General features: G+C 37.0%; 1 protein-coding gene and 1 pseudogene across 1 annotated transcript; both read right to left on the bottom strand.

Moving 5' to 3' along the window:
* Positions 1-1,634: 1,634 nt before the first annotated feature.
* LOC147288690 (2-methylene-furan-3-one reductase-like) lies at positions 1,635-3,082 on the bottom strand. The gene is made up of 4 exons (XM_086241034.1): positions 2,840-3,082; positions 2,615-2,749; positions 2,328-2,524; positions 1,635-1,890 (listed from the first exon to the last, which is right to left on the bottom strand). Exons 1-4 carry the CDS (start codon positions 3,080-3,082, stop codon positions 1,635-1,637), a joined length of 831 nt encoding a protein of 276 aa, XP_086097160.1.
* A 4,577-nt stretch (positions 3,083-7,659) lies between these two features.
* On the bottom strand, positions 7,660-12,066 carry LOC147288689 (protein farnesyltransferase subunit beta-like; annotated as a pseudogene).
* Positions 12,067-15,484: the final 3,418 nt, after the last annotated feature.

The following is a 15,484-nucleotide window of genomic DNA, read 5'->3' as shown; positions in this document are numbered from 1 at the left end:
ATAAATAAAAAAATTAGACTAATAGTGCTCTGATACTTAGAAAAAATTGGAAAGCCCTAAAATATATTTTGGTTAAGCGGGAATACATTTGCATTGGGTTCGCTCTAGACCTCACGCCAAAATTTTAAACAGCCCCAAATTCAGACAAAACTCAAGATCGATTTCCCAAGAGTTCAAACAAAACCTTAACCTTCTTTCTTCTCACTCCAAAAATTTAGACAAAACTCACGATTTCGCTCTTCTCTTTCTGTACTCTCTCCCCACGCCTGAATCCTCCTCTTGTAGTCCACAAAAAAAATTCTTGGGGTACAACAAGAGGGAGGTCGGAGGCTGGCTCATGCTGTTGTCGGAGATCACTGGCGTCTGCCCTCACTGCAAGGAACAGATCAAATGGAAACACCGTTACGGTAAGTAGAAGACCTTGACGAAGCCGGCCAAGTGCCAACGTTGTACGAAATGAGCTGTTCGTCAGTCTCACCAATATTCTCTTCTTTGGAGGAAGAAAGAGAAGAGAATATTGGAACCGCGGGTAAATAGTGCAAATGGGATAAAGATCAATATGGTACGTCAAAAACCAGCTAGAGTAGTCTCTCCCCATCTCCAGCAAATCAATTAGAGCATAACGGGGCCTAAAAATATGCAATAGATGCAAATGGCCACCACGAGTTATGTGTTTGTTGGTTATGTGTTTTGTTGAGTGTGTGTTTGATGGGTTTATTAAGTAGAATTTGTTCCTGGCCAAAAAAAAGTAGAATTGATGGTTGTTATGTTGGGTTTCCGTAAGGATAGTTTAGGAAAACATGTTGGGTATACTAATAAGTTTTCACTTTTTTTTAAATGAAAATGGATTTAAAGATAATGTCGGGGCTACTAATTAAAACGTTGGATCCGAATAGCAGCACCCAATTTTATATAAGACAGGAAAATGGGTATAGTCAAAAGTTATATATAGGTCATAATTAGTCATTTTGACCAAAAAACAAAAAAAGGTCATAATTAGTCATAACCCTATGGTTTTGGAGGTTTGAAGATATGCAAATCCTTAACTAAAAAAAAAAAAAGATATGCAAATCCATCAACAGTGTTAGAAAATAGATATGGGGCTGTGGGATCAATCACTCATATTCACTGCTTCACCTTCCCACTCTCCAAGATAGGCTTCAGTTTCTCCAAGATATATAGATGTCGGTACAATTATGAACTCGGCTGCTGGTGTTATTATTGGACCCGCAGGTACTATTCTCACACCAGCCTTCCCCACCTTCTTTGACAGCCCTATCAGACTCCCCTGTTTTTGTTTGATATTTTTTTCTTCCTTCTTCTTCTTACATGTTCATTATATATTTTCTTCTTTATTTATTCATCTTTAGTCAGCATGTATTAACATGCATTGTCCAAACCTAACTGTAAATTTAAAACGACATCATTTTAGCACAAGCACAATATCAACATAAAACATAAGGCTGAGGAAGAAAACAAAGTGCAGAGAAAGTAAGGAAATTAAAGTCCAACCTATATATATAGCATGCATGTCTCAGATGATCACATTCCCTTATTAAGTATTTTAAGTTTAAACAACCACACCATACACATATGGAAATGGGTTCTATACAGACACAGGAAATCTCATGATCTCATGGGATGGGATACACAACCACCTTTCCTGTGGCCCTGGAAGTTTCAAGATAGGCAAAAGCTTCAACAGTCTTGGAAAAGGGATATGGGCCTGTGGGATCAAGCACTGGCTTCACCTTCCCACTCGCCAGAAAAGGCTTCAGTTTCTCCAAGATAGAGGCAGTAGAAGTCACCACAAATAATAAATCTGGTGGTGCTATTGCTGGACCTGGTACTATTGTCACAACCTTCCCTCCTTTCACTGCCTTCACTGCCCTGTTTTTGTTTGCAAACAAAACCAAATAACCAATAGTAAATAATTTCAGTCTTTGATTCAATTTCAATATTCCTACCAAACCAACCAATAGATTACAACACTGATATATTTTCTTTTCAGTTGCTGACATCAGGTATAAGTCAAGATACAGCAATTAATATTGAAGAATGAAGAATGAAGATACAGCAATTAATACGTTTTAAAATCATGCTGCTCTCCACTCCAACTAGAGTCTCTTAATACTTCATCCACATTACAAGGAAAAGAGACCATTCATACAAATTGAAATTTATAGGATGTTCATTTTTTTGATATGTATCACTAATTTACTACTAATACTTGTAAAAAAATAAAAATATAGTACTTATGAACTTACTAGGCTTTTATCACTGGATAAGAAGCACGAGAAATTATCTTTTTGACCTTTCCAGTCCACTGGCCATTTTTATCCCAAAAGGGTACAAGCTTGTGTCGATCAACTTTAATATAGCCATCTTGGCCCCAATCTGTCCCCCAAGAGTTCCTAATCAGATAATATTGTCTTCCTTCTTCCGTGGTTCCATATCCCACTAGAAGAATGGCATGTCGACTTATGGGTGCAATATGATTCACGGGCCCGTCATAAATCCCATCCTATAAGAATATCAAATAATTAGACATTAATAAATATCAAATATTATATATATATATATAGATCCATATCAATTTTATAATTTCACTAACCCCCTTGAAATTTATCAACTCATCATATACATCGATGGCAGCTGTTACTGGATGTTGAGCAAGAGCTTTAAGTAGACCTTCCTCATCATCATCATCTATTCTAACAAAATTGCGAATCTTCAAATCTATTGAGCGCTGGAATGGAAAAAACAATTGACACAAAGTCATATATTTAATAGTCCAAATATATAAGAAAAAAAATTAATTAGTATTTACATATATTACCTTTGCTTCCGATCGACATTTCCCCCTCTTCTCTTCAAATGGATACTCGACTTCTGTGCAAATGCGACCTTTCTCAATCAGCCACTTATACGCCTTGTCGTTCGTTAGACAATAGCATCCCACCGTATCTTCTTCTTGAGGGTTCAATTTCACACAATCGACTAATTGTTGTACAGATAGTTGCACGAGATCCTCATGCAAACATATCGTTGTACAAGCCTCGATTGCCGCAATTGTGGCCATTGCCCAGCAACAATCTTATCATATAAAATACAAAAAAAAAAGCTTTAATAGCCATTTCTACTAATAATTGTAACAAAAACTCATTTTTTGGATCCTTGTGTTGAATATGAATAAGGTTGTATACTTACTGCATTTTCCTTGTTGTCGAATTTCAGTGCACTTATCCCTCCAGTCAACACTATAGGGAAGAGCCTGTAATTGACAGAAAGAAAAAGAAAAAAATGAATTGTTTGTCACAACAATTTTATGCAAGGCATAAAACAACAATTTATAGTAATGCATAAATAAAACAACAATATATACAACAAATTCAGCCAAACAAAAAAATGAACTTTTTGTCACAGCAATTTTTATGCGACACAAAACAACAATAGGGACAACAAATACAATAGAAAGTACTCAACCAAAAAAATGAATTTTTTGTCACATAAAAAATACTTAATAATGGTGAATTCCAGGGCCTTAGGAAAACTATATTTCCACAGCGATCCACTTTATCAAGGTGCTCACCATCGCTCTACTTTTCAACCCCCATTTTCTCTTTATGAATCTCCAAGAAGATTGTGGGAAGATGTGTCCAAAGCCATTGAGAATGCAAAGCATTTGATATACATTGCAGGCTGGTCTTTCAATCCATATTAGGATTGAAAGACAAGGAAGTTGTCATATTAGGCTGGAGCACACAGAAATTACTAGTCTTCTCTTTGATCTAGTCTTTCAGTATCTGGGATGTTCTTGAACAGGTTCGTGATCCTTACACAGATATTCCACACGCAAGAGGAGTAAAGCTTGGTGAATTGTTGAAGCACAAAGTGCAGGAAGGTGTAGCAATGAGAATTATGCTTTGGAACGATGAAACATCACTACCACTCATTAAGAACAAATGACTAATGAGAACCCATGATGAAGATGCTTTTGCATACTTCATTCACACTAAAGTTAACAGTCTTTGCTCACCATCAAAAAACCATAACAGTGGACACCCATGCACACATTAATTCAAGTGATCGAGAAATTATGAGTTTGTTGGGGGCCTAGATCTTTGTGATGGCCGGTATGATACTGAAGAACATTCTCTATTTCGGACCCTCAATACTGAATCTCATGCTTATGATTTCTATCAGACAAACATTGCGGGAGCTAGCCTGCACAAAGGAGGGTCAAGAGAACCATGGCACGATTGTCATGCTTGTATCATTTCTGAAGCAGCTTGGGATATACTAACCAATTTCGAGCAAAGCTGGACTAAGAAATGTGATCCTTCTCTATTAGTCCACATTAGCACTATAACAAATCTAAACAAAGCAATCTAACAATCTATGCTATGTTTATGTAAATTATCAAAGCCCCATGACCCCACATAGTAATCTAAGTATCTAACTATATATGTATATACCCCCCACAACAAAGCAATCTAACAATCTATGCTATGTTTATGTAAATCATCAATCTAATTTTTTTCTCTTACAGGTTTTAAATTTAGTATTGTATTAGGGGTGCATACGGTTCGGTTATCCGAACCAAAACTCAATATCCATATCCAAACCACAAAGTTTGAAATGGTCATTTCCATAACCATGCCGAACCACAACATTGGGACTTAAAACATTGGTTTGGTTAGTGGATAATAACCGGACTTAAAACATTGGGCCCAAATTTCAGATTTTTTTATATAAAGTCCCCTTTTGCATGCCTATTTTGGCTAAGTAAAGGTCCATTTTGTACTAAAATAAATGTTTCAATTTCATATATAAAACTATAATGGTAAAATAAGGAAATGTTTCATATATACAAGCCTATATATAAATGTTTCATATATAAACCTATATTGGTTATTAATTAGTTTAAAAAAATGTTTCATATATAAAGTTTAAACCTATATTGGTTTAATAAGTGAAAAAACCCTTTAATAAGGAAATGATTCATATATATAAACCTATATATAACTAGTGTTTCATATATAATAAACCTATATGTTTTACAATTTATATAATAGATTTCATATTAAAAATTCATTAAAAATACCCTAAACCCTAAAAGGCTAAACCATAAACCCTATACCATTATACTCTATACCCATTACCTATACTAGTATATTCTATACCCATTACTAGTCTATTCTATATTCTATACCTAAATCCTAAACCATATACCCTATATCCTATAAAGTATAAAGTATATAAAGTTATAAACCATATGGTATTACTATTATAAACTATATAAACTTTATTTATACAAAACAAAATAAAGAATAAATATATGATAGGGTTTTGTAGATATTTAATTATATTAAATAGATAAGTCAGAATTATAATAAATATATTTGTTGTGTCTATTACACAAATCATCAATGGTCCAAAGGAAATTGATTATGAAATAATTAAATGGCTTGTCCCAGGTTCGATTCCGGAGGAAGGCAAATTTGATTAGGCTTTTTTAACCATGCTGTTCGAAAAACCAAAAACTTGGTTTGGATTGGTTCGTTTAGTCGGTTTTTCGGATAGGTTTGTGCACCCCTAGTATTTGTCGATGCATATTTCAATTTTTAAAAAAGAAAAAAACATAATAGATTATGTTTATCGGTGAGAAGCAGCATAGATGAAGAAGTCCAAGCAAACACAAACAAATTTATTTATACACGTATACATGCAGAACAGAGGTAATAAATTAAAAATAACCTAGAATATAGACTGCATCAAATCTCTGATTTCCAACAACTTCGGACACATTTATCCGAAGCTGGGAGCAGAAAATCCATATGGGCCTTTGCCTCTCTTGGCATATATAGAGATGCCCAAATTATCCACACCCGAGACCAGCCCCAACCCCAAATTCTATCGGGTTCAAAAGATAAGTCTTAGTCCACTAACAATTAATCTATATATAATTTTCAAAGCTCAAAACTCATATTTTTAATTCATTTATCACCCAATTTGTAATGGTTATCTCCCATATTTAGTATATTTTTAACGGTTATCTCTCATATTTAGTGGTTCTCATATTTAATGGTTAATGAACTTTTATATTCTGCTCATGTCTAATAGCAGAATGCATGGAAGCGAAACACACATAACACCTGGTACGAAGAAATTGGTAGCAATGCATAAAACAATAGAAAGTAATAAAACAAATACATATACATACTGGGTTGGAGGGTGATGACGATGAACTCATTAAAACCTAGTTTTAGTTGCCGCCGACTGGAAGACTGAGGTTTTAGAAAAATATTAAAACCTAGTTTTAGTTGCCGCCGACTGGAAGACTGAGGTTTTAGAAAAAGTGAAAAACCCTAGGATGAATCCATTAAAACCAGGTTTTAGTTGCCGCGTTAAACTTGGGTTTTTTTAAAAATCCCCACGGTCTTCTCGACCAAAAAAAGAAAAACCCCATGGTCTTGGGCTTGGAACCAATTCAGCCTTATTCTCCTGGGCTGAAAGCTTGGGCCTGGAAGCATCTCCTGGGCTGAAAGTTTGGGCTAATGCACCTGGCCAGGCCCATAGTTCAGCTTCCTTTGATAGACCGTTCAGATCTCTTCTTTGAAGAATAGATGAACGGTCCTGATGCACCTGGCTTCTCAGATTTCTTTCAGATTTTCTTTGAAGAATAGATGAACAATGAAAAGTCATGGAAATTCTGCACCAAAAGAAAAGTCATTGAAATTGAAAATTAAAAAACAATAATTGCAATTCGTAAAACAAAAAGAAGCAACCATAGCGCCCATAATTCAGCTTCTATCCATTGTTCTTTGATGGATGGATGAGATCCAGACCGTCCATAATGAATGGTCCAGATCTCGTCCGACAATCAAAGGACTTCGATTAATAGAAGCCACTGATGGCAAGAAGTGGTTAAGAGATGCAGGGGAGGCAGTGGAAGAGTTGAAGTGAAGAGATTCAGAGATGGATATGGGAGGCAAGTATTGGAAGTGTTGGGGACTCAGGCGGCTCTCATCAACTAGATTTTATTTCTGTCAGATAATCTAGTTCTAAGTACGGAGTGTTTTTCTATATATAGAAGCCTAGGGTTAGGGCTGCTTAGATCCAATGGTCCAAACTCATCTCTTTTCATCTAGACGGCTGTAATTTTGTCGGTTAGTATAAGAGGATGTAAAGTAGACACTTTTTTAAGTAAAGAACATAGACTTTTTTTTTAATCTTTTTTATTATACAGTGTCAGTATATATATATAGTAATGTCTTATATATAATATATATTCAATCTGCATTCGTAGTTCGCACAACCATTTATTCTAAAAACACGTATACTTGTTATTTTCTTCAAGAAATTTATGTCTTTTGTCACCAATTCAAACAAGTGAATCTAATCTTTACTATTTCCTATTAGTTTCTCGCTATTCAGATTCAGGACCCCCATTCCCCTTTATTTTCTCCATCAATCGTGCCATGTGTCTTCTCAGTCTTGTGCCCTGTTATAGTATAAGTTTGTTTTAGAGTTTCAATATCAACCATTCAACCCCAATGTTGTCCAAAAGGATTGTTTATTCATACAAGTAAAGAAACAATTATTAAGAATCTTATAAACCGCATCAAGCTCTCCTAGGTGTAAATCAGTAGCCAACTCAGTTACTTTATTAACCAATGAAATGGTACATGTAAAAGCTCCAAATATTGCATGCCTCCACATCTTTGTACTTGATAACTGTGAGTACATGTAGCAGGTACAGTATTTGAGCTAACCTAGAATTGAACAAATTTCATATATCACAGACCATGTCCAGAATTATGAAATGTTACATTGCACATATTATGCATCATTCCTCCAGAGTCCAGCCCTTAAGTTATGAGAAAACCTCAAAGCACAATGTGGCTCAGTGTGTTGTAAAGAATTCCCGTGCTTCATGATACTGGTCTACGACAACATTGAAGAGGGGATGAATTGGCTCTAACAAATTGGATTAGGGACCTAATACTGCTCTTGGCAACACTGGAGACTCATCATCTGACCACATATGTTGACATACAGAAAGACCACTTAGACAATAACATGTGTGATAAAAGTCTCTAGATTTCCCAGGTTTGTCTTTCAGTCCACCCTTCTCATCCTGCATCGACCAAATCAAATTAGAAACATTAACCCCTGGGAAGTAAGATTTCTAATTTCTACAGCAATATCAGGCAAATGAGATATTCATTTGAAAACCCATGCAGTCAAGCATCCAGTTATCAGAGTGTGAAGTTGTATTCGGAAGCCAAACCTGTGCACATAAAACTATGTATTGCTGCAATGCTATGACGTAAAGAAGTGGCTCCCTACACGCCTCTTGATAAGAGTATAACCAATATCATTGAAATTCACTGGACATTCAGCCATGCATAAAAGAATGGAAAAATTATAAGATAAACCTCACGGCATATAAAATAAGAAAGTTAAACAAAAAAAATATGGGTATTGAAAGGCAATTTTATTCTGGTAAAAAATACATGGCCAAACGTCTTCAAACTCATCTAAGTCAGCCTACCTCCCTGCCTAGAATGGGGAGTCTCATCAACTTGAGATGAAGCGCCTTCAAAACTTTTTCCCACTTCAGCTATACTAGATGCTGCAGAAGTGTGCGGGCTATCCTTAGTGCAGTGTCCTCCAGCATCCGGGAGCACAAATTGTTCGTCAACAATTGAACACACTCTTTGTAATAACGCAAAAACACCTCCCTGTTCACTTATTATAATCAATTCAACTATGATTAAGAAGGATCCCTAAGAAGATAAAGAAAAAGGTAGATAATCACCTGCCAAAAGGAGTAACAACCATCAACCAATTTATTTGTCCTCCCCTGAAATCCACACTCCCTCCCTTGTCGAAATACCAACCAATCCCAATACAATAGCAAACTATATTTGTAAGAAATTTACAAAAGACGTTTATGGAAATCATTGCAAAAGGAAGCTACAGTGAATAGTAATACGGCAGACTAAAAGCATATTAAAAAACACTCGAATAGACTCTCATAATTATACGCAGTTATAAAATGAAATATTTAATCTCAATCACGCAAAGAGATGCAAACTATCTTACAATTAGTCTAGGCAAGTCCAAACGATTGACCTCATTGATCAGAATCATTGTTGCCACCCCACAAAAGGTGTACCTGAAGAAAAAATTGCTGGATCTATTAAAGGCTTTGCCAAAGGAATGCACACAACAAGCACACATATATATTTCTGTGACAGGTGAATGGATGGAAAAGAAAAGGGAAGCCAGAATACATTGCTCAAAAAGTTCACAAAGAACTTGACAATAGTAAACTTTTGTTTCACATGTACAATCTTCAGATTAGGTAATTTGCCAAAGGGAGAACAGGCAGACAAAAAATTTGGCATGTGAGTGGAGGAAAGATTGGAAGTCAAATGAACATAGATATGCCAATTTCTTAATACGTACATCTGATGTCACATTATTACTTAGTAATATAAAAGCTAATGCTCAAGGGCTTTTAAACTCATGCTCTCCACTCCAACTAGAGTCTCTTAATACTTCATCCACATAACAAGGAAAAGAGACCATTGATACAAATTGAAATTTACAATCTTTAAACAGATATAAGTCTGAAACATACCCACCATGAGCTTCAGAACCAGGTTCCCCAGAAATTCCGCCTACATAAGTCTGACAACTGCAAAGGGATAAAAATTAATTTGTCCGTGATATTAATTCCAATTCATATCAAGGAGAACAAAATTCAGTCAATGACTCAATGTCATGGAAGGCAAACAGAAGAAAGTTACTAATAAAGGGCAGCAAAGGCTTTTATAAGAAAAAGAAAACCATAATTACACCTAGAACAAGGGTCAATTCAAAACCAAAAAGAAATAAAAAATATTCCGACTCAGCTAAATTTAAAAATTAAAGACTTGCTAAACAACCTTAAAATGTAACTTCCAACATTCTGAACCAGTTCATCATCCAAAATGTTCAAAATACTTGCTACCTGTGAGCATGAGCAAAATTACCATGATGAAAATTAAGCAAGCATATAACAACATTGTAAATAAAGGACAGAACTATAAATATCATAAACAAATATACCGATCGTACAACAATTTTAGGACAACAAGGATGGTACAAGCACAAGCCTTAGCAAGTTCAAAAGGAGTATAGGAGTAGGTGAGGAACAATTGGAAATGCCTTTAGCCATACAGCCAGACCTCCAACGTGAACCTGTGATCTAATAATAGTCTAACAATGGATGAATAGCCACTTGAGACAAAATGCTCTACTCTTGTTACCCAAGAAGGCATCTCACATTGTAGTTCTGCAAAGTATTCTAATGAACAGAATTCTTATGTGCATTAAAAATGGGCATGCAGACCAGTAATCTCCAGTTCTGAACAAATGTATGTGACTGTATGTGTAGAAAGAGAGAGAGAGAGAGAGAGACTAACAGAAATGGCAGTGTAGCATGCCCGGACATCAATTTCTCCAGCATCATGCATCCTGAGCAAAAGTAATTAATGATAGTAAAAGTAATATTCTAAAGGTTCTGAAAATCCCATTGTACTTTCTAATTTCAAACTAGAAAATCCAGAATTAATGTGTATCGAACCTGAAGCCCCCGCTTGGGTGTTTCATTTGCCGCAGAAACGTGTACAATTTACTTCTGAATAGAAACGAATCATGTCAAATCACTTCCCAAAAGCTCGGAATTGCACTGTTCTAAGAGAATGAGTTTGTTTAGGAGCATAAACTGACCACCTATTAATTGATTAAAGAGCTTCATGACCACCCAGAGTTACAAGTGAATTGCCTGCAGCATAAGTTGTTGCAAGATGTGGCAACTGAACAAAACAGTTAACAAGTTAACTATTGTAAGCAAAAGAATACATGATAAAGTAGAGGGTGCAAATAATGTTAAATAAGTCTCGTGTCGAATGAAAGCAACTAACAAACTTCAAGGTTGGACAAAAGCAGTTCTACTCAGGCTATCACAAATAACACCAACAGAGGTTCAACAAATATTATACATCAACAATGACTAAGCCACCTCGGCAGATAGTGGGACCAGTTACTTGCCTGTCCAGGTCCGCCACCATATCCACCATCTGGGTCCTGCAAGCAAACAAAAGCACCGGCCTTTCATTATTTTCAATTTAAGCAATGTGAGATTGTCATACAACTTGCAATTGATTATGTGCATACCTGGCAACGGTTAAGGAAGTCAATGGTGTTATTTTCCAGTTGAGCATCAACAGACTCCCCTAGTAAACCCAATGAGTGAAGAATCCAATAGCAAACCCAGGGTCGACTGACAAAACAAATGCACCCATTTGAAAATTTCACAAAAAAATAAAAACTTTAAACCAGTTCTATAAATTCAGCTCATCAAATTTAGGTCGGTATGTGGTGTGTGAGACAGAGAGAGATAGAGAGAGCTTTACTTGGCATCCAAAATGGAAAATGAGGTAGGGAGTTGTCTGAGACCTCTCGTTTAGTACTCTATGTGATAATGTGATTGTCACGCTGAAGTTCCAACCTTTATAATCAAGACCCAAACAAGAAAAATCATTATAATTCTGGAACCAACCAAACGACTAGAATTAGGAAACCCTAGGAATGATTGAGTTGAGGGTGGAATTGGGGATTTTTTTTTGTTTTTTAACATTACGGATTGGGCGTTGCGGGGAACGCTGGCGAAGAGGTTGCAAGTCCGAAAGACCTGACTCTCTACCATCCATTGGTCGCGCTGAGTCACGGTTGCGACGGGAAGCTCCGACGGCTACATCTCCACAATGCAGCACCAAAACTCACCGTTTTGCACTTTGAGTTCACTTCTAGACTCTGAGAAATTTGGAAAAAATGATGACTTTTTGAACCCATTAAAGATTTTTAATCCTTTTTTTTTTTAAGTGTTGCTATTTACACACCTTTTTTTTTTCTTTTTGCACGCATTTTTTTCCTACACACCCTTATTCTTTTCTAAAATTAAAATTTCTCTTTTAAGACACCTTCCAATTATTATATTACCCTCATTTTATCCAATACACCTCATCAGACCAAAAAAAAATAAAAAACACACATACCCAGCCCATCTTTCTCTCTCCTCTCCCCAACATCACCAAAAATTAAAAGTCCTTTGGTTCACCCCCAACACCCATCCTAACACATTTTTTGTATATTTTAGATGATTTAGAGTGTAGGTTTTTTAGAGTTTAGGGTTTAATTTTCGGGTGAGGGATTGTTAATGTCGCAGGTCGTTCGGCACTGCACTTCCGAAATTTTTCTCTTCATTCGACAGTCACCAGCAGAACATGACTGAAAGTGTTCGACGAAATACTTCCGAATGGTTTCATTAATGTTCGGCACTGTACTTTAGAACCAGCTACAAATATTTTTTTATTTATTTTTTGGCTGTTTGCTTGGGTGAGTGGAGAGAGGGAAGGAGAGAGAGAGGGGGCGGGGTGGTGGCTGATCTTGACGGGGTGGTGTGGTGTGAGCAGAAGGGCACGCAGGTGGCTTCGACGGTGCTGCGCGAGGGTGGCTTCGACGGTGCTGCGTGCAGGTGGCTTCGACAGTGCTATGCACGGGTGGCTTCGACGATGCTGCACGCGGTGGCTGGAAGGTGCTGCGCGCGGCGGTGCCAATATTTTAATGCATATTGCTGATTGTTCCTAAGATTTTCATTATTATAAACATTTGAAACCTTTCAGGAAGCATGAAGGTTTTTTTGTTTTTGGGTGTTGATAGAGCTGCATATTAATAATCTGGTAATAACAAGATCTGCAGTGGCCCCCCTGTTTTTATCTTTGATTTAGTTCATGTATTGATTCTATCCTTACTTGATTTCCTTTTTAGCCGAATACTTGATTTGGTTATATTGCTATGTATTATACTTCTTTCCTATCAATTCAGTTGTATTCAGTCTCCGGTCTTGACGAGACGGGGCTGGGGTAGGGTGGTCGCAGTCAGAGACTGAAAGGGATAGAGGGCTGGGCAAGGCACAGTTGGGAGGGAAGGAAGAGAGAAGATAGAGTGTGTTGGGAGGGCTTTAGGGTCTTTTCATAATGTGATAAATCTGTAAAATCACTAATTAAGTGATAAGGGGTGTGCAAAAAGAAAAAAAAAAAAAAAAGGTGTGTAAATAGGAGCACTCTTTTTTTTCATAAAAAACTAACCCAAATGGGTAGAGAAAATACCCAAATACCCTTAAAATTAAAAAACTTGTCAAAACCAAGAAAGCTACAGTCTCTTCATCTTCTCTCTGCCAAAACCAGTCTATGTGTCATCTTCTCTCAGCCCTCCCTAACGTCTTTTCCCTCCCTCACTTATTTCCCCCTTCTCCCACTTCAGTTCACCCTCCCTCGTCTCAGCTTGTTCCTTTGTCATAGACCCATTCCTCAATGTCCATCGTTCATCCTCAACCACCTCAAGTGCGAATGTGAGCAGTGCGACCTCCTCCACCTAAAACAGCCACACAACAACCTCCACCTAAAATCAAGATTTACCCAATTGGTTTAGTGATCCTATTGTGGTTGGAAGAAGTGTGATAAAACCCAATGCAGACTTCCAATCATTCTTAAACCGATGGAACAATTGATCAACCCCCCTCACAGGCCATATATTCCATAACTCAAACACCCAAACCAAAATAATAACAAAATTATTTGAATTCCATAAAAACAAAATGGAAAAATCAGAATTTTTTGAAAAACTTACATGAGTGCAGACGACGGTGCGTGCAGACGATGATGGTGAGACTTGTGGCTTGGGTCGGCAACTTGATGGTGTGGCGGGTCTGGGTCGTGAGTGTGGAGAAGAAATTGAGGTGAGGTATGGGAGAGAGAGACATACAGACTAGAGAAGAGAGGGAGATGAGAGAGACAAAATCACAGAACTGGAATTGAGAAGAGAGGAAGAGAGAGATGTGAGATGGGAGAGAGTGAGAGACGCTCATGGGTTAAGGGTTTTGGCAAGTTTTTTAATGTTAAGGGTATTTGGGTATTTTCTCAACCTATAATTTTCTATAAAAAAGAAAAAGAGGGTTAGAAGTCTTTACCGGTTCAAAAAGTGGCCATTTTTCCAAATTTCTCCTAGACTTTCTAGTTGCGTTTAGAAAAGGCGGCGCCAACGGCAGTAAGTAAGAAATAAGGTAGTGTACTGTTTGCTATGCTATGAGCATTGAACCGACTGTGAAATTGGGCTTGGGCCTTGTACTTCAACTAAGTCCAATGTAACAAAACACATAAGCCCAATTTCATTGGGCTATATAACAAAGTAAATAAGCCCACTTTGACGAGTTAATACTTAATGGTGGCTCTGACAAAAAAAAGACAAAAAAACATAAAGTAATTGATTATAAAGTCTAATTTTGGACTCATATTCCCTCTTACACCCATCTATTTAATTGAATTTCCCAGCCGAACCACCTTATTCTCTTCCGGCCTACTTTTAATTTTTCATCAATTCTCTGTCTCTCTCTCTCCGTCTTTCTCCTACTCCCTCTCTCATTTCTCTCTCCTCACTCACGCCCAGCCACCCCTCATCCTCGATCTGTGTCGTCGCACGTGGGCTCAGAGGTTGAGCGATGGTGCTCGGACGGCGTTGCGACGCCGATCTCGGAGCAGCCAGGTTCAGTGGCTTTGCTGCCACCGTCGAGCTACTGTTTTGTGTCCGATTGGCAAGGCTGGTGTTGATGGGTTGAGGGTTGGAATGGGATCTAGGTCCATTTGTACCACTCAGGAGGTCTGCGCCGTCACTATTGAAGCTTCTTGAGGTAAGTTAGAGTTTCTGCTTTTGTTTGATATTTGACAATTAACTTTAACTAGCTTATTTAAGTTTGAGCTTGAGCTTGAGCTTTTGATATTGAATTGTTACGTGGTGTGGTCGGAGTAAATTTTTGGTTTTTGGGTTAATAATTTTGTGATTTTCGTGATGGGTTTCTGGAATTGGATCCGTTTGTTTGCTAAACAAAAAGCTAGTGCCTTTCTTATATGGTACTTGCTGATTCTAATTTCAATTCTCCAAATTGCCAATTGGGTTGTTTTTAAAAACTGTAATTTGATAGAGTTGACTATTGTCCATTAGATTGCTGTTTATAGTAATTATGGGTTCTTCTCTGAATTTAGTAGTGGAACTTTGAGTTGCTAGGGGAAATGTTGAGAGAGTATATAAATGCTTGAAATTCTAGTCTAAGAGAAGAATAATCTAACCCAAAAAGAAAGAGTTTGGGAATATTCATACTTTAATGAGGATACCCCATAACCTAGAAGACGGTTAAGTTTGGTGATGACAAAATTCGTGGATTCAATACTTGAATTAAAGGTGCAGTTGAAATTACTACTCTATTAGCAGTCTAGAAGCAATGGATGTATTCTGTGAGTAGCTAAAATATATGGGGGATAAAGGGTAAAAGAAAAAAGATTTGAGTTCGCACGGAATTTGAAATTTGGTG

The sequence above is a fragment of the Dryas octopetala genome, chromosome 4 (assembly GCF_963921425.1).
Source record: "Dryas octopetala chromosome 4, drDryOcto1.1, whole genome shotgun sequence".
Lineage (NCBI taxonomy): Eukaryota > Viridiplantae > Streptophyta > Magnoliopsida > Rosales > Rosaceae > Dryas > Dryas octopetala.
This window is presented reverse-complemented; position numbering and strand designations above follow the sequence as displayed.